This window comes from Vitis vinifera, chromosome 5 (assembly GCF_030704535.1).
Source record: "Vitis vinifera cultivar Pinot Noir 40024 chromosome 5, ASM3070453v1".
Classification (NCBI taxonomy): domain Eukaryota; kingdom Viridiplantae; phylum Streptophyta; class Magnoliopsida; order Vitales; family Vitaceae; genus Vitis; species Vitis vinifera.
Genome location: NC_081809.1, coordinates 21,783,508 through 21,808,554, shown reverse-complemented (window position 1 = coordinate 21,808,554; position 25,047 = coordinate 21,783,508). Strand labels below are relative to the sequence as shown.

The 25,047-nt window shown below is 34.4% G+C and overlaps 1 protein-coding gene across 1 annotated transcript in view; it reads right to left on the bottom strand.

Moving 5' to 3' along the window:
- Nucleotides 1-10,487: 10,487 nt before the first annotated feature.
- Nucleotides 10,488-25,047, bottom strand: part of LOC100249763 (signal peptide peptidase-like 2) — a 32,449-nt gene continuing 17,889 nt past the window's right edge. The window contains exons 9-14 of the mRNA XM_002268539.4: nt 24,960-25,013; nt 24,440-24,532; nt 22,515-22,657; nt 20,736-20,806; nt 11,109-11,192; nt 10,488-10,986 (exon numbers count right to left, since the gene is read on the bottom strand). Coding sequence (XP_002268575.1) covers nt 10,883-10,986; nt 11,109-11,192; nt 20,736-20,806; nt 22,515-22,657; nt 24,440-24,532; nt 24,960-25,013 — 549 coding nt within the window. The 3' untranslated portion in view covers nt 10,488-10,882. The remainder of the gene's footprint in view (nt 10,987-11,108; nt 11,193-20,735; nt 20,807-22,514; nt 22,658-24,439; nt 24,533-24,959; nt 25,014-25,047) is intronic.

The following is a 25,047-nucleotide window of genomic DNA, read 5'->3' as shown; positions in this document are numbered from 1 at the left end:
TAGGCCAATCGGCTCAACCGGCCAGGGAACTGGTCGACCGGTTGCCCTTGTCCGGTCGAGGAGTGTCAAAAACACACACTCTCTCTCTCTCTCTTCTAGTAGTATTCCCTTCCTAGTTGAGGTTCCCTTCTTCCCGGTCGACCCCCAGCTCGACCGATTGAGGCTGTTTTTTCCTATTCTTAGCTCCCGAGCTTAGAAACCTATAAATTGAGAGCTCCACTTCATTTATGACATACAGAACACTTGCAATCAATTGTCTACCCACTTGTTATTGCCTTAAAAGCTCTCATTTCTTTCTTAGTGCATTAAATCCTCACTTGCATATCTTTTAGTGCACCATTGTGAGTCATCCTAGTTTTGATTTGCATTTGAGCTATCTTTGAGCTAGGTTGAGGAATTCATTCTTGTAAAAGTTGAGTGTTAAAGCCTTCAAGAGGTTTGAATCTTGAAGAGTTTGTGTAAGAGCCCATTGGAGGCGGAATTCAAGTGTAAAGAAGTTTAGAAACTTGGTTGAAGCTTCAAGTTAGTGGAACCCTCACTCGGTTAGGAGCTTGAGGAGAGTGGATGTAGGCAAGGAAGTGTCGAACCACTATAAAATCCAATTTTGAATTCTCTAACTCTATCTCTTTATTTTTTATTATATTGTGCTTGAATTTGTTGTGTTGAAAAAGTTTTTGAAAAACCCAATTCACCCCTCTTTGGTGTTTTCCTCATTTAAGCATAGCCTTTATTTTCTCAATTGATATCAAAGATAGACCTCTTGTTTAAGACCTCATAGTATAAGAGGAAATGGCTATTCCATCAAGCTCATCTCATAATGAAATTTTTGCAAAACATCAAGCTCCATTTTTTATGGGAACCGACTATCCCTATTGGAAAACTAAAATGACTTAGTATTTACAATCAACTGATTTAGGCATATGGGACATTATTAAAGATGGCCCAACTTTTCCTACAAAACTAGTTGATGGAGTCATGGTTCCAAAACCCAAGCAAGAATGGAATGAGCTTGATAAAAGAAATTTTCAATTAAATGCTATGGCCATTTTTACTTTTCAATGTGCTATGGATAGAAATGAACATAATAGAATATGTCAATGTAAATCAGCTAAAGAACTTTGGAGATTGCTTGAAATAACTCATGAATGAACAAATCAAGTGAAAGGATCAAAAATGAATTTCCTTGTTCATATCTATAAATTGTTTTTTATGAAAGAAAATGAGACCATTGTTGAGATGATCACTAGGTTCACCGACATTGTCAATGGTCTTGAAGCATTGGGAAAGACCTACAAGGAATTCGAAAAAGTGATGAAGATATTGAGGTCACTCCCATTAAAGTGGCATACAAAGGTCACCGCAATTCAAGAAGCAAAAAACTTTACCAAGTTACCTACGGAGGAGCTCATAGGGTCATTAATGACATATGAGATCAATTTGGCAAAGAAGCTACAAGAGGGTGAAGACAAAAAGAAGAAGAGCATAGCTCTCAAAGCTACAACTAAAGAAGAAGAAGATGTTGAAGAAGAAAAACCAAGTGAAGAAAATGATGATTTAGCCCTCATCACAAGAAAGCTCAACAAATACATAAGGGGTGAAAGGTTTAGATGAATAAAGTTCACCTCTAAAGAGACCTTTTTAAAAGGAATCTTCATCTCATGGTCACAAGGAGAAATGGGAAGAGAAAAGAGATTTGGTGTGTTTCAAATGCAAAAAATCGAGACACATTAAGTATGATTGTCATCTCTACAAAAGTGAACCTAAGAGAAGAATGAAGAAGGCAATGATGGCCATTTGGAGTGAAAGTGAAGAATCTTCCGAAGAAGAAAAGGAGAAAGAAGTGGCAAACATGTGCTTAATGGCAATAGATGAACTTGATGAGGTAAACTTTAACTTTAGTGATGAAGATATGCATGATGTTTTTGAAGAATTATATGAGGATTTTGAAAAACTTAGTTTGAAAAATAATTTTCTTAAAAAGAAAATTCAAGAACTTGAAAAAGAACTTGAAGAAGTGAAAGAAAAATTTTCAATTATTGAAATTTCTAAAACTCATTTTAAAAAAGAAAATGAGATTTTGAGAAATGAAAATGAGATTTTGAAAAAAAAAAATGAATGGTTGACCTCCTCTCTTTTAATTTTTTCTTGTGGACAAAAATCTTTTGAAATGATTTTAGCTAGCCAAAAATGTGTTTTTGACAAACAAGGGTTAGGTTTCAAATCTTCAAAAAATCAAAAGTATTTTAAAAACTACTTTGTTAAAGAATCCTCAAGTGCAAGTCCTTCTACCACTTGCAATTTTTGTGGAAGAGGAGGGCACATTAGTAGTACATGTCCCTTAAAAAATGTTTCTCAAAAGAATTCAAATGCAAAAGCTAAAAAGGTTTGGATTGAAAAATCCAAGGTCACTAACCCTCAAGGACCCAAAAAGATATGGGTACCTAAATCAACTTGAATTTTATTTTGTAGGGTTCAAAGAAGGATAAGTAGTTCTTGGATAGTGGATGATCAAGACACATGACCGGGGATGAATCCAAGTTTGTTTTCTTTACAAAGAGAAAGGGAGGATATGTTACCTTTGGAGACAATGCAAAAGGAATAATCATTAGTCAAGGCAACATTAGTAATGGCACATCCTCTCTTATTGAAAGTGTTTTATTAGTGGATGGTTTAAAACATAACCTTTTAAGCATTAGTCAACTTTGTGACAAAGGTTTTAAAGTGATTTTTGAAGCATCTCATTGCATCATCAAGGATATTCAAAATAATAAAACCATTTTCATGGGCCATAGATGTGATAATGTTTACACTATAAATATTTCAAAATATGATGGCCATGATAGATGTTTTTCAAGCATGCATGATCAAAATTGGTTGTGGCATAGGAGGTTGGGACATGCTAACATGGACCTTATTTCCCAACTCAACAAAAATGAACTTGTTAAAGGCCCTCCCAAAATAAATTTTCAAAAAGACAAAGTTTGTGAAGCTTCTCAAATGAGAAAGCAAATCAAAAACTCTTTCAAAAACAAAATTTTCATTTTAACATCTAGACCTCTTGAGTTGTTTCATATGGATTTAATAGATCCCTCTAGGACACCAAGTCTTAGAGGAAAATCTTACGCATATGTTATTGTGGATGACTTCTCTAGATACACATGGGTTTTGTTTTTAACTCAAAATAATGAAGCCTTTTATGAGTTTTCAAAGTTTTGCAATAAGGTTCAAAATGAAAAAGGTTTTACAATTACTTGTATAAGAAGTGATCATGGGAGAGAATTTGAAAATATTGATTTTGAAGAATATTGCAATGAGCATGGTATTAACCATAATTTTTCAACTCCTAGAACTCCTCAACAAAATGGGGTAGTTGAAAGGAAAAATAGAACTCTTCAAGAAATAGCTAGAACCATGTTAAATGAAAATAATTTACCAAAATATTTTTGAGCTGAAGCGATTAACACCTCTTGTTATGTTTTAAATAGAATATTATTGAGGCTCATTCTTAAGAAAACTCCCTATGAGCTTTGGAAAAACAAGAAACCCAACATTAGTTATTTCAAAGTCTTTGGGTGCAAATTTTTTATATTAAACACCAAAGACAATCTTGGAAAATTTGATGCAAAATCAGATGTTGGAATTTTCCTTGGTTACTCAACTTCAAGTAAAGCCTTTAGAGTTTTCAACAAAAGAACCATGGTTGTAGAGGAGTCCATCCATGTTATCTTTTATGAATCTAACAATTCTCTCCAAGAAAGAGAGAGTTTTGATGATGATTTAGGCTTGGAGACATCCACAAGAAAATTGCAAATTGAAGATAGAAAGCAACAAGAAGAAATTGGAGAAGATTCCAAGAAAGAAGAATCACCATTGGCACTACCCTCTCCTCAACAAGTGCAAGATGAATCAAGACAAGACCGTCCTAAAGATTGGAAGTTTGTCATCAACCACCCACAATATCAAATTATATGTAATCCATCTAGTGGGCTAAGAACTAGATCATCTTTTAGAAATATTTGCAATAATCTTGCTTTTATCCCTCAAATTGAACCTAAAAATATAAATGACGCTTTAGTTGATGAAAATTAGATGACTGCTATGCAAGAAGAGTTAAATCATTTTGAAAGAAGTGAAGTATGGGAATTAGTACCAAGACCTTCAAATCAAAGTGTTATTGGAACTAGATGGGTCTTTAGAAATAAAATGGATGAAAATGACATAATTGTTAGAAATAAAGCAAGATTGGTAGCCCAAGGTTTTAATCAAAAAGAATGGATAGATTATGAAGAAACCTTTGCCTCTGTAGCTAGATTGGAAACCATTAGGATGCTACTTGACTTTGCATGTTTTAAATACTTTATTTTATATCAAATGGATATGAAAAGTGTTTTCTTAAATGGTTTTATAAATGAAGAAGTATATGTTGAACAATCACCCGGTTTTCAAAGTTTTAACTTTCCTAACCATGTTTCTAAACTTAAAAAGGCACTTTATGGTTTGAAACAAGCACCTAGAGCATGGTATGAAAGATTGAGTAAATTTTTTTTGAAAAAGAGTTTTAAAATGGAAAAAATTGACACAACTCTTTTCATAAAGACCAAAAAAATGACATGCTCTTAGTTCAAATATATGTTGATGATATTATTTTTGGAGCTACAAATGTCTCTCTTTGTAAAGAATTTTCTAAGTGCATGCATAGTGAGTTTGAAATGAGCATGATGGGAGAACTTAACTTCTTTCTTGAACTTCAAATCAAGCAACTAAAGGAAGGAACCTTCATCAATCAAGCAAAATATATAAGAGATCTTCTCAAAAGGTTCAACATGGAAAAAGCCAAAACAATGAAGACTCCAATGAGCTCATCCATCAAGCTTGATAAGGATGAGAAAGGTCAATCCATTGACTCAACTATGTATAGAGGCATGATAGGTTCTTTGCTATATTTGACCGCTAGTAGACCCGACATCATGTATAGTGTATGCTTGTATGCTAGATTTCAATCTTGTTCTAAAGAATCTCAATTAAGTGTCGCAAAACAAATTCTTAGATATTTGAAAGGGACAATGGACATAGGCTTATGATATCCTAAGAATGATAACTTTGAATTAATTGGATTCTCGAATGTCGATTTTTCCGGTTGAAGGGTTGAAAGAAAAAAAACTAATGGCACTTGTCATTTCCTAGGACACTCACTTGTTTCATGGCATAATAAGAAGCAAAATTCGATAGCTTTGTCAACAATAGAAGTCAAATACATAGCAGTCGGTTTATGTTGTGCACAAATTCTTTGGATAAAACAAACACTTAGTGATTTTAATTTGTCTTTTGAGCATGTTCCTATTAAATGTGATAACACTAGTGCCATAAATATTTCAAAAAATCCCGTGCAACACTCTAAGACTAAGCATATAGAGATTATACATCATTTTCTTAGAGACCATGCATAAAAGGGTGACATTACACTTGAATTTGCAAGCACAAAAGATAAACTTGCCGATATATTTACAAAACCTCTAAGTGAAGAACAATTTGTTGATATTAGAAGACAACTAGGGGTGATTTCTTTATGATCTAATGATTGCTTAATGAATTCTTGATGAATATACCCTCTAATTGCATGAATTTCATGTCATATGCATCATATAAACACATACTTAGATAAATGGTCAAATTTTGACCAAAAATCAAAATTCCCTTGGCATTAGGCATCAAAAATTGGGGATTTCAACTGAAAAGGGTAAGGGGAGGATCACGAGACGAGAAAATGCACAAAAGGTAAAAAGTCAAACACGTTGATCGTTGACCAAGCGGTCGACCGGATCAAGATCGGTCAACCAGTTCGTTGAGGTTTTTGTTTTAAATACCCCTCCCATGCTTCATTTTTCACCCGTCTCCTCTGGTTCTTCAAGGGATGTGCCAATTCAACTGCCAATAAGGGATTTTTTATGCCATTGCAGCTGATTGAGGGCTTCAGATTGTTTTTCAAAGGCTAGGGCTTTGGATTTGGAACCTAGGGCTTTGGTTTTGGGACAGCTTCTCCTCCTTCAGCCCACATCACAGCCGATTTAAGCTCTTTTCTTGCGCACCTAAGGTTTTGGGTGTGTGCTTCTCTCTCTACCAGTCTCGTCTCATTCATCTTTACCTTTCTGATGGCTCCAAGGAAAGAGATAGTTGCCTCTAGGGCACAGGGCAAACACCCTATTGAGTCGTCTTAGCCTACTCAGACGAAGGCTGGTTGAAAGGCGAGGTCTGACACGACCCTTTTCAGCACCATGGAGGTTTATCAAAGGTACAAGCATAAGTTCACTCAGAGGAAAATGGTTCCAGGGAGAAATATCAATTTCTCCCAACTGTAGCATTTCGGATTTGAGGGTCTCTTCAGTTGAATGGGTTGGCTACCAGTAGTTACGATTTTGGAGTTGAATTTCCCGACTCTAGTGCGTGCATTCTATTTGAGGGCTACATATGGACTCGGTGGCCAAAGCATTTCCACCGTTAGAGGTATTGAGATCCAACTGGACCCGAAGAGCATCTGCCGCATTTTCGACATTGCTCTAGTTGGACTCAGGGTGTATGAGTCCAAGGCTTGGCCCACTGTGCTGGGTTTCAAGCCTAGAGAGACCATTCAGATGATGTGTGGACTTGCAGACGCCCAATGGATGGGCAAACCATCGGCACATAGCCTAACCGTGATCAGTCGAATCCTTCACCACATGATCTGCTTCATTCTACTGCCACGAGGTGGGCACCGAGATGAGATCTCATACCTTGAGGCATTCCTCGTGGACTCCATTCTGACGGGGAGACAAATTCATGTGGGATATCTGATGATGTTGCACATGATATCATGCTGCGAGAGTACGACCCGTGTACACCCCTATGGTTGCTTCCTCACTCGAGTATTCAAATATGTCGGGATTGATTTGAGTAGAGAGACAGATTTCGAGACCCCTAATATTTATGATACATATGATGAACAGTCTTTGGGGTGAATGAAGTTTAAGAAGGCCACAATGGCTCATAGGTTAAGAAAGCAGAGTGACCACCAACATAGGCCCGGGGACAGGGACAGGTGCATCCCGGAGTAGAGGAAGAGGCCAAGATGTGAGAGATGGAGGGTGGGTTAAACCCTCAGAGAGGCTTTGAGAAGAAAGAGCCCGAGCTTGACATCCCTCCACTCCAGTCCGAGGGTGTTCAATTTGAGGTCACATTCCTTAAGTCGATGATGTTTGAGTCGGCTTACATAGCGAGACCATCTTCTTGACCATCCTTCACCAAGCCTCCTCACATAGAGACATCACCTCATCAGGCACCTCACGCTCCTAATCATGCTCTTTGGATGGATTTATCTACTCAGATCAACTCTCTTGGCACTCGTATGGAGGAGCTTACAGTAGTCAACGATACTTGATTCTACTCCATAGAGGATCGCATACTCCATAGAGGATCGCATGGATCAGTATCATACTGGCTTCACCTCTCAGTTTGAGTATCTATAGTAGAGATTTGAGCGTATGGAGGATTGCATGGATCAACAGCAGGCTGCATTTGAGCATCTCCAGTAAAGGATTGAGCGCATTGAGAGTCGCTGGGAGAGTCAGCATGAGAAGATAATGGCTTACCTACGCTCCGTGTTTCCACCTCCACCTCCTCAACCTTGATTTCATTTAGACCCTCTTCGCTTCTTTTTTATGTTGCCAAAAAGGGGAGAGATATCTAGGATCTAGGAGACCTACATGCATATCATCATCATATCATCTGTTTAGATTAGCTTATATGTTTATGTTTCGTGTACATTTGACTTTACTATATATATATATATATAATATGCTATTACACTGTTTCCTATTGAAAATTCGCATGTCTTGATTATCTTGGTTTTAAATTCATAAATTTTGATTGATTGATCCATGATTGGTTTGAGGGGAAGATTTTTTATCTCCTTCTAGATAACCAAGGTTTGTCATCATCAAAAAAGGGGAGATTGTTAGCCTAAGAGTTCTCCTAATCAGGTTTTAATGATAACAAACCATGGTTAAGTGACTAATTGGTTTGAATGGTAAAGAATCTCAGGTATATTTTTGAAAATTCATCAAATGACCAAATGGATACAAGATCGAGACTTTTGAAAGACTTTTGATCATAGGAAACAAATGTAAGATAAATGCATGGATGCACTTAGGTTTTCATATCTTTTCATACACCTTTGAAAACTCGGTTTATTCTTTAAAATTACGATTTCATTAAAACCTGAGTTTTATCAAATGTACCTTAGGCAAAACGTTTCAAAATTGACATATTAATTTACCTAAAGACTTTGCCTAAGTGTTAGAAAAGAAAAAAAATTGAAAAATATAGATTTTCGGGGCAAAAAGGCTAAACTGGTCAAGGCATAAGCCAACCATCTTAACCGGCCAGGGAACCGGTCGATCGATTGCCCTTGTCTGGTCGAGGTCCGGTTGAGGAGTGTCAAATACACTCTCTCTCTTCTAGTAGCCTTCCCTTCCCGGTTGAGGTTCCCTCCTTCCCAATCAACCTCCGGTCAAGGTAACAGTAACCTACCAAAGCATTAAATGCTCCAACGGCAAGTGAACCTGTCGACCCCCAACTCGACCGGTTGAGGCTGTTTTTTGCTGTTCTTGGCTCCCGAGCTTAAAAACCTATAAATTGAGAGCTTCCCTTCATTTATGACATAGAGAACACTTGCAATCAATTGTCTACCCACTTGTTATTGCCTTAAAAGCTCTCATTTCTATCTTAGTGCATTAAATCATCACCTGGATATCTTTTAGTGCACTCTTATGAGTCATCCTAGCTTTTATTTGTATTTGAGCTATCTTTGAGCTAGGTTGAGGAATTCATTCTTGTAAAAGTTGAGTGTTAAAGCCTTCAAGAGGTTTAAATCTTGAAGAGTTTGTGTAAGAGCCCATTGGAGTCGGAATCCAAGTGTAAAGAAGTTTAGAAGCTTGGTCGAAACTTCAAGTTAGTGGAACCCTCACTCGGTTAGGAGCTTAAGGAGAGTGGACGTAGGCAAAGAAGTGTCAAACCACTATAAAATCCAAGTTTGAATTCTCTAACTCTATCTCTTTATTTTTTTTATTATTATATTATGCTTGAATTTGTTGTGTTGAAGAAGTTTTTGAAAAACCCAATTCACCCCCCTCTTGGGTGTTTTTCTCATTTAAGCATAGCCTTTATTTTCTCATGAAGGTTATGGAGAGAGTTGGAGAACAAGCAAATATAAGAAGAAGGTTGGAGGCCGAATCTCGAAGTTAAACTTAGGAAATGGAGTTTAAGGTCTAGAAGATGCACATACTTCACTTTGAGGTAAATTTTGAAGGATTTCTTAAGATCAATTTTAGTCAAGCTATATATCATTTTGAATCTCAAGAAGTCATGAGTTAAAGACTTTGAATAATATGTGAATTGAAACTAAAATAAAGAAGTTATGGTCGTTTGAACCAACTAGGCAAAACGAAAGGGGCATTTCGAATTCAAAATGTATGATTTCAAAATCCAACTCACCAATTTGAAATCACACATTGCTAGGGAAAACCCTCCACTTATGACTTCAAAATCCATTTCGAAATGACCCCTTTTTTTATATCAGACAATGCCAAAGAATCCTAACTTACCATTTCAAAATCCAATTTGAAATCATGCCAAATTCAAAATGGGTGACTACCGCTTTGGGATTTCACCTTCTCCACCTCAAGAAGTGCATCTTAAGCACTCTAGGTCACGCACAATTGGAAGTCAAGATGTTATTATTCTTTAGTTATGTTTAGGTAATTATTTGGTAAATAAGTGGCCACCTAAAACATGCCACATATTAGTTTTTACTTTTGCTAAAAAAAAAATAAAAAAAATCCAATTTTAGGTTTTATGAAATATACTTGAAAAAACAATCACATTAATCTTTCAATTTGTGGTCCAAACACTTGCTTGATACCATTTCTAAACTCTCTTAAATGAAAAATCTAATCAGGATAACATTTTTAAGGTTTAAATTTTTTTTAAAATAACTAGGATGAGTTTTTAACTTAAAATATAATCATTTTTATTACATGGCAAAAAAGAAAAGGAGAAGGTGACGTGAGAGACAGCCTCCTCTATCCTCATCATCCAAAGACAAGACCTGGTAAATCAAAACTATTTATTTTCCCAAATCGTAAAACAAGCCCAGTTATATTTTTGAATTAGAATCCAACAGAACTTAATTATCTAAGATAGTCTCCAAGTGTTAACCATCAGAGAAGTCAGCACCCATTAAGATATTGAGATCACTTCAGATTAGTAAGAAATGTCTTAATCCTATCATCTGCATGCCTAATCCTGCAACATCACTTTTCCCTTTCTAAAACTGTTCAAACGCCCAGCTTGCTAACATTCTAACTGAAAAAAAAAAAGAGTAAAACCTATATCCGAAGAAAACTAGAATGAAATTGAAGTTGGTGTGCTCGTGTTCTGAAAATTCAACAGAGCCATAAGAGTAAAAATAAGTTCTTATTATCAAGGTTAAACGAACAAGGCAAATAAGTTAATGCACAAGCTCTGAAATCAGGGTGATAAACCAGAAAACAACGAATTCATCTTGTAAGACAAATAGTTCAGAATATGTTACAACATTAACAAGAAGTCAGTAGCAAACAATGAGGAAAAAGTTACTAGATACAAGAGATGATATACATGGAAATGGTTTCCAGGGGTGAGTTGCTTTTTTAAAGGCTTTGAAGTCCATCACTTATACCAATTGTGTTTCTCACACAATGTTGGACTGAGATCCGGATTCAGGAAAGATGTATGAAGCCATATCTTTCCCATCTGCAGCTTCTGCATCAGTGTAGTTCACCCGCATCCAGCTTAAAACTGATTAGATGCTCTAAGCTTCTCCAGGTCTTCCCAATATGGGTATAGGCACAGACGTGCCATGTTCCCATAGATGACCTAGCTCACCCCTCATCAGACCCAAAATAATAGTGACACCTGAATAACAGAATTGGAACAGGAAAAAAAGATCAAAATGATAATAATACAAATTCATGCCATCAGCAAAATAAAAGACGTAATTCATGCTATTTGTTGTCACTTGTCACTTGAGTTGTTACCTAGAGTACATGGAACAAGATAGAGGAGTGCAGGTTGACCATGCCCATTCATCAGATATAAGCCTAGGTAGGTAAACAAGAGACCTGCAATACCGTGAATCATTCATTATCATCAGCAAGAAACTCCATATGGCAGCTAGCTAAAATGAACTCATTATGAGTTACTTAAGTGTTTCTGGTGACCAAATAAAGTACTTTAAAGTGAAATTAAATGGTCTTCACTCACTCATTCAGTGAATTTGATAATGCAAATTGTTTATCATCTAAAAAAATAAGGTAAAACTTAATTTCAGATATGCCTAAGATTTCAAACACAATATGCTAAAACTTTGAAGTTCTATATTTTTAAAATGACATTGTTGTCTTCTTTCTCTACGTCAATCACTTTTCTTCATCAGCTGAATGATTCAAATTATAAAACATTCTCTGGGCCAGATGGTTGATGGGAAATAAAAGTTTGTTCATAGCAAAGCTATGTGAATGGGATCTGGTAAATAATGATTTTCTTCGTTTTACCTGCCATTGCTTTTTTCATATTTTTATTGGTCAAGAGTATTTGCTTCCTATACACACGACAATATTTTATCTTCGTTCTCTCTAGTTAATCGATATATTTCCCAATAGGAATCTCATGATGCAAAAACCTGAATCAATTGAAAGTGGATAAATAGTCCTTAAAGTTTAACTTACAAAGGAAATTTTGAACTCTCATGATGCATAAACATGAGCAATTGAAAGTGAGTAAATAGAGTCCCTCTAAAGTGTGACAAAATAAGAAACAAAAAAAATTGAATATCACAATGGAATCAGCATTTACAATACATTATAAATGTCTTATAGCTGGATCAGAACATGAATACATCAAACACTCAAAATGGATTTTTAAATGTAGTTTAGCTACAATTTCTGTCTTGACTCCTTTCCATAAATTTATAATGGGAGCTGCTAAAACCACTTACGATGGGAATACATATATATAACACCACACACAAAGAAATAAAAAAATTTATTGCACTTCTAAAATTTTGTAAATCACTATTACTAAATAACCGAAAGCATAAGAAAAAAAATTGTAAATCAATCAATTCAGACTTAATATGTCAAATAGTTCAATCAAACTCAACACTAAAATTTCAAACAATACAAATAAACTTTTCATTTTCATATATTTAAAATTTGAAAGGCTACAGTAGTAACTAGTACTACAATTTTCAATTTTACAGGAACCCCTTTAGCTACAATTTCTGTCTTGACTCCTTTCCATAAATTTATAATGGGAGCTGCTAAAACCACTTACAATGGGAATACATATATATAACACCACACACAAAGACAAAAATTTATTGCACTAATAAAATTTTGTAAATCACTATTACTAAATAACTGAAAGCATAAGAAAAAAAATTGTAAATCAATCAATTTTCAGACTTAATATGTCAAATAGTTTAATCAAACTCAACACTAAAATTTCAAACAGTACAAATAAACTTTTCATTTTCATTCACTTAAAATTTAAAAGGCTACAGTATTAACTAGAACTACAATTTTCAATTTTACAGTAACACCCAAATTGAAGAACAAAAAGCCTAACCTACTAGGTCATAAAACAAAACTAAGCCCACAGTCTATGTATGTTTCCCTTAACAAAGCCAATACCTTAGACAAACTCCTTAACACCCTTCCTGATGGACCCATAAACCACTATACAATGGATTCCCTTAACTTATTAGGAAACCACTTTTCATACCTAGGCATAGTTTGGATTGACTTATGAACAGGAAAAAAACTTTTTAAGCTCAATTAGAACTTTTGTACTTGTTTTGGAAATTTTATTAAGAGTTTTTGACATGGAAGCTCATTTTTGTCTTATGCAGAAAAAATATTTCATATTTCTTGAAACTTCTGTAACATCAAATTTACCTCTTTAAAATTATGGTTTTGGCATCAGCTATAAACAAGCTGAAGCAAAAAAACAAAAAGTTATTTCAATAATCCTATTCTTTATATGCTTTAGCTAGCCTTAAGCCCTTCACTGACCAAAGTAAAGTTCTACCTAGCTGGAGAGCTGACAGCAACAGTGCCATGATCAAGATGTATAAGCAGTCAATAAAGTAATGATAATTTGCAGACCAAAACTTTAACCTAGTGGGAACAAGGGGATACTGGCATTATACAGAGTTTAGTGAGTTCTTCAATAAGTTTTATTTTACATCATGATATTGATGAGTTTTTGGACTGTTTATATAGGAGTTACCATATTTATGATAATATAAAGAAGTATCTATCAGTTTGTTAAGTCTTAGGAGTTTACTAATTAACTGGGTGTGGTAAAATGTTTTCTAGTCTTCCAATGTAAGCATACAATTCTACCTATCCATAAAAGGCCTTACTAATATGCAAAGTTGTTAACTCGTAAAATGTATTGTGTATCATTTTTTTATTTTTTTTGTATTGTGTTCTGTATCACATCATGTGTTGTAAGTTTCTATGTAGTGAAAAATTAAATAGAAAAAATATGCATATATGTACATATATATGGGAAGCATGAAATATAGAATAATATATAACCAATTTTATAAAAGATAGTACTATATGTGTTGTTGATATATATGTCTTTATATGTCATCTCCAAAGTTCAACTTTTTATATTTTCAAAACTAATACATTAAGTAAAGTTTTTATTCACCAATTACCATCATTTTCAATGTCAAAATTCAAATCATTCAAATAAAAATTCTTCCAATATTCATTGTGAGAATAAATTTTCTTAACTCCTAATATGACTTTGGACAACAATGTATCTTTTCATATTAGGATTACTTACCTCTCTCTGCTCTTTATGATCAATTTCTAATCTTACTGCATATTTTAAATAATTAATACAATAATTCTTCTAGGAGAAAAAATAAATAAATAACTTTGATTTTTCTTAAATATTATGAAAAATAGTTGGAGTATATATTGTTGTATTGTTATGCATCACAAGACAAGCTTAAGATATGATATGAATTACCATAAGTATCAATTTTCATAAAATAAAATAAAAAAATGTACCTTATCGTGTATCCTATGTTTTTAACAACTATGCTTGTATGCATTTGAAAAGCAAATGAATGAGGATAAATGATTTTATGATTATCATGAGTGATGTACATATCATACAAGTTGAGGCCTTAAACAAGGAATGATTCCTAACTCTTACTAGAGTGATTCTAGATTCTAGTCCATACTTCTTCCTGTTGTTTCTTTAATTTTTACCTAATTGAATTTCCCAAATTAAGTTTTACAGCCCTGAATTCAAGTCTTTGTATTTCTCAGCTTCTATTCTTCAAGTCATACAGCAACAAGGAAAAGCAAACATACACGTGGAAACAAGCTCCTTCAAGCCTGTGACTACTTGGCACTACCAAGGCATTCCCTATGCCACAATTCATTTGGAAGGACTATTTCCCAAGAACCACCCACATGCCTCTCAAGCCCTTTCCATTAAATGATTTATGAAAGTGACCATTATAGTTCATTATTGCTATGCTAGAGATTAGGGTAGAAGAATCCAAAGGAGCCATAGTCCTAAAGAGAACATGAATAGCTAAGAATAAGCATTAGCAGCAATGGGTGGAGTCTTTGCTAACAAGAATATGATCCCTAAAACCACAAAGATCAGAAAGTCCAAAACTAGATGATGAGGAAGCAATCATGAACTCCTTCTAGTGGTGCTTCTGTTGCTCCAAGTCAATGGTAAAAGGCTGATACTACCATAACTGATCCCACAAAAATTTTCTCATTCAACTCATAAACCCCAGAAACATTGCTCTCTTGCAAAAACAATGTTTGCAAAAGTGGGGATTGAGGAGATTAAGGACAGGGTGTGGAGTTAATGGTGCATAAATAAGATGGCCAATGCTCGTAGTAGAAGAAATTTGATGACCAAAGTGAGAGTTAATTGTGCTACTCTGACAAAGGTTGACGAGATTAAGGACAGGGTGTGCAGTGCTTTTCATGCTCTTCTATCCAAGTCAGGAGATTGCAGACCAAGCATTAGGGACTTGTTTTGAAGTGTTGGGGAGTCTTAGTTCCAAGAGCTTAGAGGAGCCTTTTTTCTAAGGAGGAAGTTTTCAATGTGGGGACAAGGCTCCAAGTCCAAATGATTTTACCATGACTTCTTGGCAGCTTTGTTGGGACCTTGTTAAGCCTAAGACCATGGGCTTTTTTAGGGAGTTTTTCACTCATGTCACTTTCCAAAGAAGCTTAAGTTCCACTTTCTTGGTGTTGACTCTTAAAAGGGTGGGGTGGAGGATTTAAAAGACTTTATACCTATTAGTCTTGTAGGGGGATTGTAAAAGCTGCTAGCTAAAGTGTTAGCAAATAGGCCTAAGAAAGTGGTGGGAAAGGTGATTTCAAATTTTCAAAATGCTTTCATAAAAGGCAAGCAAATTCTGGATGCAGTTCTTATTGCTAGTGAAGCCATTGACTCAAGATTAAAGAGCAACTTGTCTAATCTTGTTCTAAAGATAAATATTGAAAAGGCTTATGACTATATTAATTGGGATTACTTATTGGCAATCATGTCTAAAATGGGGTTTGGGCAAAGGTGCATAAAATGACGTATTTCCACAGCAACCTTCTCCATTCTCATTAACGGCACTCTATCCAATTTCTTCCAGAATTATAGGGGGTTGAGGCAGGGGGATCCTCTTTCCTTACTTGTTCATTTTGGCTATGGAAGCTCTCAGTCAAATGTTTACTAAGGCCAAGAGCAAGGGCTTCATCACAGGTTTTAAGGTGGGTAGAAAGGATGGGGAGTTGTTGGAAGTGTCTCATCTCTTGTTTGCCGACAATATTTTGATTTTCTATGATGTCAATCCAGATCAGTTGAATTATTTGAGTTGGGCGTTTGTGGTTTAAAGCAAACTCCAGCCTAAAAGTAATTCTAGAGAAGAGAGAGACTATTCCTATCGAGGGAGTAGCTAATGTGGAGGAGGACTTAGCCTCGATGTTAGGCTGTAGAATAGGGAAGCTGACAAAAGGTCTCATTTAGTTAACTAGAATCTAATGCCCTTGGGAATTAAGGATGGGGTCTCAAAATACGCAACCTTTATGTCCTTAATAAAGATTTTTTTGGTAAGTGGAATTGGAAATTTTCTACAAAATCCCTTATGAAAACAAATTGTAACAGGAAAGTTCATAGACGAGAATAAGAGTGGGGATATGGAAAGCCATTAGACATGAATGGGAGGCGATAAAAAGTAGGTCTCACTTTTTAATTGGGAATGGGAGAAGGGTTAAATTATAGAAAAACCTATGGTGCAAGGATCAAACTTTGGAAGAAGTCCTTCCGAATTTACTTTTCGTGGCCTCCAACAAAGAGGGTTGGGTGGCAAATGCTTGGGAGTTGGAAGGGGAAGGGGGTGACTAGAGCCCCCATTTCTCAAGGCAGTTTAACGATTGGAAGATGACTGAAGTGGAGAGTTTCTTTCAAAAATTACATTTAATGGTAATTAAAAGGGAAGTAAAGGACAAACTAACGTGGAATAAATCCAAATGTGGCAAGTTTTCAATTAAATCTCTCCATTCTTCCCTATCTAGGGGTCATAGAGTGCCTTTTTCTAGCTAGTATTGTATGTTGGGCTTGGGCACAATTGAAGGTTAGCTTTTTCGCCTAGGAAGCATCTTCGGGTAGAATCCTTACTCTTGACTAGTTCAAAAGGAGGGAATAGACTTTCCCTAGTAGATGTTACTTGTGCAAAGGTGCGGAGGAAACAATAGACCACTAGCTTCTTCAATGATCCAAAGCAAGAATGGTGCAGCATCTAATTTTCTCTCTTTTCGGAGTGGAGTGGGTTATGCATTCTACATTCTACATTTAGAGAGCACTTGTTGGGTTTGCATGGCTCTTTTGTTAGGAAAAAACAGGAAAAAAAAAATATATGGAGGATCACTCCCTTATGTTTGATGTGGACTCTTAGGAAGGAGAGAAACAGAAGGGCATTTAACAATGTTGGGCAATCCAACCAAGCAATCAAATCTGTTTTTTTGTTTACTTTTGGGACCTAAGCTAGGGTATATATAGAGGATCATACAATGTCATTATTAGATTTCATAAATTGGTTGAGCTTAAAATAAGGAAACGAGTCTTTTTATTCTTTTCCCTAGTCGCTACTAAGCTTTTCTTTTTTTTTGTATACTTCGTGTGTACTATGCTACATCTCCTTTTAGGTGCCTATCAAAAAATAAACAAGAAAGCACAATCAAACATCCTCAAAGAGTCTAAAAATAGTCCATGGGTCCTCTCAAGCAAAAAAAAATACACTGAAATGCAAATGAAAAAATCAGCAAAAAACAGCCAGCATTTTAATCATCCTCTGCCCAAGCATACCACGTAGGACCAATTTGAACCAAAAACATCCATCAAAATAACCCCAAATTTCAAATCCAAAATAAGGAGTAAAATTCTAAAAATCATACACACACAGAATCCAATTAAACAACTTCAAAATAAGTCCTAAAACATTACCATAATTACCTAAAAAACTAGTAGATCCAACCTTGCAAAATTTTAGATTGGGATGATGACATTAGCATGATATCATTATGATGTGAGCATAATCTACCAAGTTGAAATTATAAAATTGTGATTCTAGGTTTTAAAAGGAGAAAAAAAGAAGAAAGAAACAGATGGAAGATATTTAGGCCGTGTTTGGTAACTGTTTTTTAAAACAGTTCTTAAAAATAGTTTTTAAGAATAGTTTTTGAAAATTGTTCTCTAAGGGCCTGTTTGGTTAGTGTTTTCAAGAACTGTTTTCTGTTCTTGAAAACAAAAAAACACTAAAAACTTGTTTGGTTGAGAAAGTTGTTTTTGTTTTTCTTGTTCTCCGTGTTCTCAAAATGGCACTTTTTAGAGAACAAAAAAAATGTTGTTTTGCCTGTTTTTTTACTATTTACAAAACAAAACAAAAAAAAAAAAAGCCATAAGAGAACAATTGTTCTCCGTGTTGTCAGTTTTTTTATTTTTCCTGTTTGGATACTGAGAAAAGTGGGGAATGAGAAAGAAAACCAAAAAAAAAACCTGATTTTTTCCATTCCTCAATTTTGATTTTTCTTGAGTTGTTTTGTTCAAGAAAAACAAAAAAAAAAAATTGCTTAAGGACATGGAAGAGAAAGAAAACGAGTTGATTATTATTGAAAGGATTTTGTAGGTGATTTTTTTCTCAGTTTTGAAGAAGATGAGAGACGAGAGAGTGAGGGTAGTAATATTGGGTAAAGACTTTTCTCAATATTCGAATGGTCAAAGATATTTTTAAGGGACATGAGGGTCATTTGTATGGATAAAATGGGTGGTAAAAAAAAAAAAAAAATTCATACATAAAGTGAAAATCTATTGGTCAAACATATTGGATGGTAAAATATATTGGTCAACACAAATATAACATCATCTTCAGCCTTGAGAATCCCTTGAAAAGTGACCATCTTCAAACTTCACCTTACTTGCATTTATTTTCATGTCCTATTTATTTTATTTACAAGCTTATCAGGTAAAAATTAGTTGTAAAAATTAAATTAATTCTTTTTAAAACTTTTCATCTCATCTTAATAGAATATACTATTAATTGAAAAAAAACACTTTATTAATTGGAAAAAAAAAAACATCTTTCAAACATGTTTTTTGTTTTACTTGTTCTAAAAAACTTTTTTACTAACTCAACCAAACATGTTTTTTTTGTTTTTGAGAACAAAAACTGTTTTCCAAAATTCAGTTCCCAAACACAATTTTTTTTTCTAAAAACACCAAAAATTGTTTTTAAAAACTGTTTTTAAAAACTGTTCTCAAAAACTGTTTTCCAAAACAGTTTTCAAAAACCGCAACCAAACAGGCCCTAATATTTTGTAAAACAAAAGTCTGTTTGAGAACCTAAAATGCTTTTAACTTGTTTTTAATATTTTTAAATATGTTTTAAAAATAATTTTTATGTCCACAACTTTATTTTTAATCATTATATATGTTTGTATAATTATTTTTAAAACAACTCTCAAAAAACAAGTAAAATCAACTAAAAACAACTAAAAGTTCTCTAAAAACACCCCGTCTCTCATAAAACAGAAAACAGTTTTTGATTGCCAAACGTGTTTTCCAGTTTTTTTATTCTAGAAAACAGAAAACTGTTCTTAAAAATAGTTCCCAAACAAGGCCTTAGGTTTTAGTCTTGGTCTTGTACACTTTCCTATACCTTTCCACCTATTTATATTATTAATGCTAAAAAAGAGGAGATTGCAATAATACCCTTACCATAATATGGCAATAAACTCTAGCATAGCAACAATAAATTCTAACAATAACTATTTCATTCTTCTTTTAACCTCAATATCCTTCACTAAATCTTAATCCTCCCCCTCGATGCAGTTTCACCCAAAAAATAAAGAGATTGTTAATATATTTAAAATAATTATGCATTCACAAAATACTGTCTGAACTAATACTATCTCATCAGATTTAGCATGCAATATGGTTTTCAAGGATGAATCGGGTATTGACAGTTCAACAACATTTTATTCTTAAACAAAATCCCTTTTTAAAAAATTAATTTCATCTATTCCATGCCTAGAACAGGAGTGATAAGATTGCTTCTCTACCCTTTCTTTCCCTTACCTTGACAAGCTCACATATCAGAATAAGTTCCCCGTCCTATGGCCCAACTTGCAAAACTGATCATCATACACATTCAACTTAGCCTCACCATTTCCTGAGCTTCCTTTCTAAATACCCCTGACCTCTAAGGCATCACTAATGTCAGTCCATTTCAACTTCATCATATCACACAAAAATGCATGATTATCTCAGCCCATAGAAAAAACGGTTGTTATACAATAACACCTCCTAACCAATCTCTTTGATTCTCAAGCTTTTATGAAGCAGATGCTTCTCATACTAATAATACATTCCTTAATGCTATTACGTTAAAAAAAAACCATCGAACAATTGAACTTGAAACTCAATATTTAAAACTTAATAAATTTTAAAAAAAAATGTCTCTAAGATTGCATTTTTTCTTTGTTCAGTTTTTATCATATGGTTATAGACAAACTGTCTAAGTCAGTTATGATGGTATATTGTCCATGTATCTAGATGGCATCCATAGCAAGAAAGTGCAGTCAGTATGTCACCATCACTAATTTAGGACATCATTAGTGTGATAATGCTTAATACGCTCTATAAGAATAGTGAAGGATTTTTTTATTTTTTATTTTTTTTGATAGGTAAGAATAGTGAAGTTATTGCAGCAAGATACCAAATTTGTACATTTTCTGCTCCAGTTACAAGTAATTTATCTCAATGCTTTGTATTCGTACTAGTAGGTATGTTGACCATCTCCTATGGTTTGGAAACCACATATACGAATGCAAGTTAAAAACACTCCCAATTCACATGAAACACGTCACACTGCATAGAAAATGGATAGCATCAAGCTAGAAAAAGGCACTCGCCAATCTCATTCTGCTAGGAAAAGACGTTGCAAGCAACCCCAATGAATATATTGCATTCCACATAAGCAACCAACTCTGATTTTATGATTGAAAAGAAATCAATAAAACAAAAATGCAGGAAGAAACATGACAAGTAAAAATACCTACCACATCCATAGCCAATTGCCAACCAAAGGAAATATCCATTTGTCATGCCCCTTTTATTTGTTTTGTCAAATCTGTGACAATCAAACAGAAAAATAAACCAAAATATTTTAGATAAATTATGCACAAAATATTTTAAAGGTGGACAGATATTGGATGTAGTCTTAGTGGCAAATAAGGATGTGGATGAGAAAAGCCAAAGGGAAAAGGGGACTCCTTTCCAGATTAAATATTGAAAGTCTGATCACATGGATTAAGGTTTTCTGGACCATGCATTAGAAAGGTAATGCTTTAGTCCAAAAATGGAGGTTATGAATTTGTTGTTATTTATTATGGTCAATCAGTTTTGCAGTGCTAGCAAATACAAGCTCCAAAGATCAATAAAGACCTTTAAGGATTTAAGACGAGGCAATCTACTCTCACCCTTTCCTTTTACCATAGTGGTTGATGTTTTATGCAGATTGTTGTTGAAATCTAGGACTATGAGTTATGAAAAGTATAGGTGCCTACCAAATAGAAGATGAGACATGCATCCATAATTATCACATCCCACCAAGCCTCACTTATGTATTGAACATCAATACAAATTAACCATGATAATTTACATGGCTTATGATGCTTCCCAAGCGTTAACTTGAGCTTATCTACTAATTGGTAAACCACACTGTCACAACTTCCACAATCAATGATTAGCTTGCATGCAATTTTGTTCATTGTACAAATGGTATGGAGACAGTTTTCTGTCAATCCTCTACATTCCAATGCCTTGGAGTAACAAACTCTTCCATATAACCAAAGACTCACACTTGTCACCATTAAGGAAATTGCCATCATCCTCCTCAAGATAGTAAATACACATTGGATCTCCTTCACAATTTGCCCCATAATCTAACTCTTCCTTATGTTCAGAAAGACAGATTCCCGCATTACAAAATTTCCTTCTATCACCATATATAACATCATTATCGTCACTCCAAATTTTTTGTTCAACCTCAGTCAAAAATAATCATCATCATCCTCTTCCAAGGGATTAGCATCAATCACTGGGTCAATAACTTTGGCTTGGCAATGTGATAAGCCAACATTTAGGTCAACATATTAAGTTGTCTTGGTAAGAACTCTACTCATTTTAAAATTGTTGAGGTAAAAGTTTGGCTACACCAAACACTTGATGACATCGACCTCTTGGTTGTTGTCATTGAGGCATGATCAAGAAAATGAAGGCTTCCATCTAAAGCTTTAATACCAAACCTGAACTATCTTACCAAGAATGAATAATCTAATGTTGTTCACAACAATTATTGAAATGAAATTAAGAGAACTAATGACAAGAAGGAGAAAGTTAAAGCAAAGTCATGTTGCAAAATACAACACATATATAAGTAAAGAATAACAATCTTGACATGGTAGTCATAAATATTTATAAACATAATAATTATAAAATTAAAAGGAAAATAATCCTAAGCATAAGGAATCTCATATGATTTTTAAAAACTTAAAAAATAAAAATAAAAATAAAAAAAGAAGAAGAAGAAAAGGAAAAAGAGCTGCTTTTTTTTTTTTTTTTTTTTTTTGGTTGGTGCAGCAATCTAGGCTTGCCTTCTTCTCTTTGATCAGATTTTGTTCTTTTTCGAAGGATATCTTGTCGTTCATTGTAATCACTAATTCATAGTGATGAGTTTGTTGATTTTTATTAAAAAAACTTAAAGGAAAATATAGGATCCATAATCATAACCTTCACTGTTATCTCACTTACTGGAAACTTGACAGTGTAAAGAGTACCTGAAAGCAAATGAAATGAGCAAACCAGGGAAGAGAATGTCCCCAAAGCCAATCATATCATAACCACCCCAAGGATCAAAGAAACGAGGAACTCTCAACAGCATGGGAATGGATTCTCCACCACTGTTGTCACCACGAGCAACCTATCAGCACAAAAGAAGAGAACTCATACCAGAAATTTGTCTAATTGTGGTGAATCTAAATATTTAGGTTGTCATTCTGAATTTATAGGTGTTAATAGAATCACAGTGAACAAGAACTGGGAGTACAAAATAATCCTTTGACATTCGGAATATGCAGATGTTAATAGAATTAGTGAACAAGGACTAGGAATACAAAATAATCCACTAACAGGAAAAGTTTCAACTAACTAGAAAGAAGTTCTAGAATATGACCATAATATAAACTACGAAGACCTTTGAAGTGATTGTCTCATAATGCAAATATCATTTCCTAATATTCACAACATGTGATAGGGGCAATAGGAACAGTCTAGAATTTACGCTTTTAAGATATAAGCTAGAATGTATACCAAACTAACACCTGGCCACACATGCAGTCCCATACCCCTATGTGGAGATAAATTAGCTGTCATATCCACACATAGAAAGACAAATTAGCAGTTACAGATTACAGATAAATAGATGGGGGAATAAATAGTAGGAGAGACTCAAACTTGAGACCTTTAGTTAACTATAGCTCTGATAATACGTAAAGCTACCAACTTTCCTAAAAGGTTAGCTTAAAAACATTCTTTTGTATGTAATTTGTGGAGTTGGGCTAGGGTGTATATGGGAGAGGAGTCCTCTTCGCTTTTAGGCTTTTTGGAGTGGCTAGCAACTCCTTAAGGGTTGGTGAGGTTGATTGTTTATGTGCTTTTGGTTTTTAGGCTGCTATGTATACTACCTGTATGCTTTGTGGCTTTTCGCCCTTTAATATATTTTGTGTTCATTTATCAAAAAAAAAAAAAAAAAACATTAGATACATGTTACAAGGTTGGATCTAAAGCACAGAAATTCACACCTTAGGGCTCATTGACCTGTGCATGACTCTTCCTCCCTCCCTCCCTCTCTCTCTCTCTCACATCTAAGCTTACAGTCATAGTAATCAGGCCAAAGTCTCCCTTCCTCCTCCTTCCCTCTTTCCCATCATGTCATATCAACTAGGAAATTCATCTCTCTCTCTCTCTCTCTCTCTCTCTCTCTCTCTCACATCCCCAACTAAGCTTACAGGCCCAGTAATCTGGCCAAACTCTCCCTTCCTCCCCCTTCCCTACTTTCCATCATGTCAGATCAGCTAGGAAATTCATTGGAATTTCAAGCATTTGTTAGAACTTTCAGTGAAAAATGGCCAGTATATTTATTTGGACATCCACCAAAATCCAAATTTTTTTCCACTTCTTTTCCCAGCTCCCCCTCATGTCAGATCAGCTAGGAAATTCATTGGATTTCAAGAATTTATTAAAAACTTCAGTAAAAACATGTCCAGTATTGGAGAGGAGTCCTCTTCGCTCTTAGGCTTTTTGGAGTGGCTAGCGGCCACTTAAGGATGGGTGAGGTTGCTTGTTTTTTGCGTTTTTGTTTTAGGCTGCTTTGTATACTCCCTGTATGCTTTGTGGCCTCATGCCCTTTAATATATTTGTGTTTATCTATCAGAAAAAAAAAAAAACATGTCCAGTATATTTATTTGGACATCCACCAAAGTCAAAAATTTTGATGAAAATCTTTATTGGATAACAGGTATCAAATTTCATGACATAGGAAATATTCAACTTGATAAGCAATTTAGCCAATTTTTAGCACACAATCCATACACCTACACCACATCATGTCAAAACAGATATTTCATGTAGTTTGAAGTGTACTTTCAATATAATACATACACAAAGATGTAAACAAGAAGTAGCATGTTGTATAAAGACTTACTGCTATCATAACACTGTCTTTGAATATTACTGGTGATATGAAGACCCAGAAGATGTCATAAACAAATGCACAACAAAGAAGTACAGAAGCAACCTGTGTGAAGATAACAAATGTCAGGCAAGAGTGTGTAGCATGAGTTATCAAAAGATTCAAAACATTAAGATAAGTGATTTCTCATTCTTCTTATAAATATAAATATATATATATATATATATATATATATATGATGACAGGCAAGAGTGTGTAGCATGAGTTATCAAAAGATTCAAAACATAAAGACAAGTGATTTATCATTCTTCTTATAAATAAATAAATAAATAAATATATATATATATATATATATATATATATACATATGTGTGTGTGTGTGTGTGCGCGCGCGCGTGTGTGCGTGTGTGTGTGTGATGTCAGGCAAGAGTCTGTAGCATGAGTTATCAAAAGACTCAAAACATTAAGATAAGTCATTTTCTTCTTATAAATATAAATGTGTGTGTGCGCACCAGACTAACAATTTCATTACCTTGATATTAGGCAATCGAGCTATCTGCAAAACTGTTATCATTAAACTAATACCCTGTCAAGCAGAAAAAAAGGATTTTGCTAAGTAA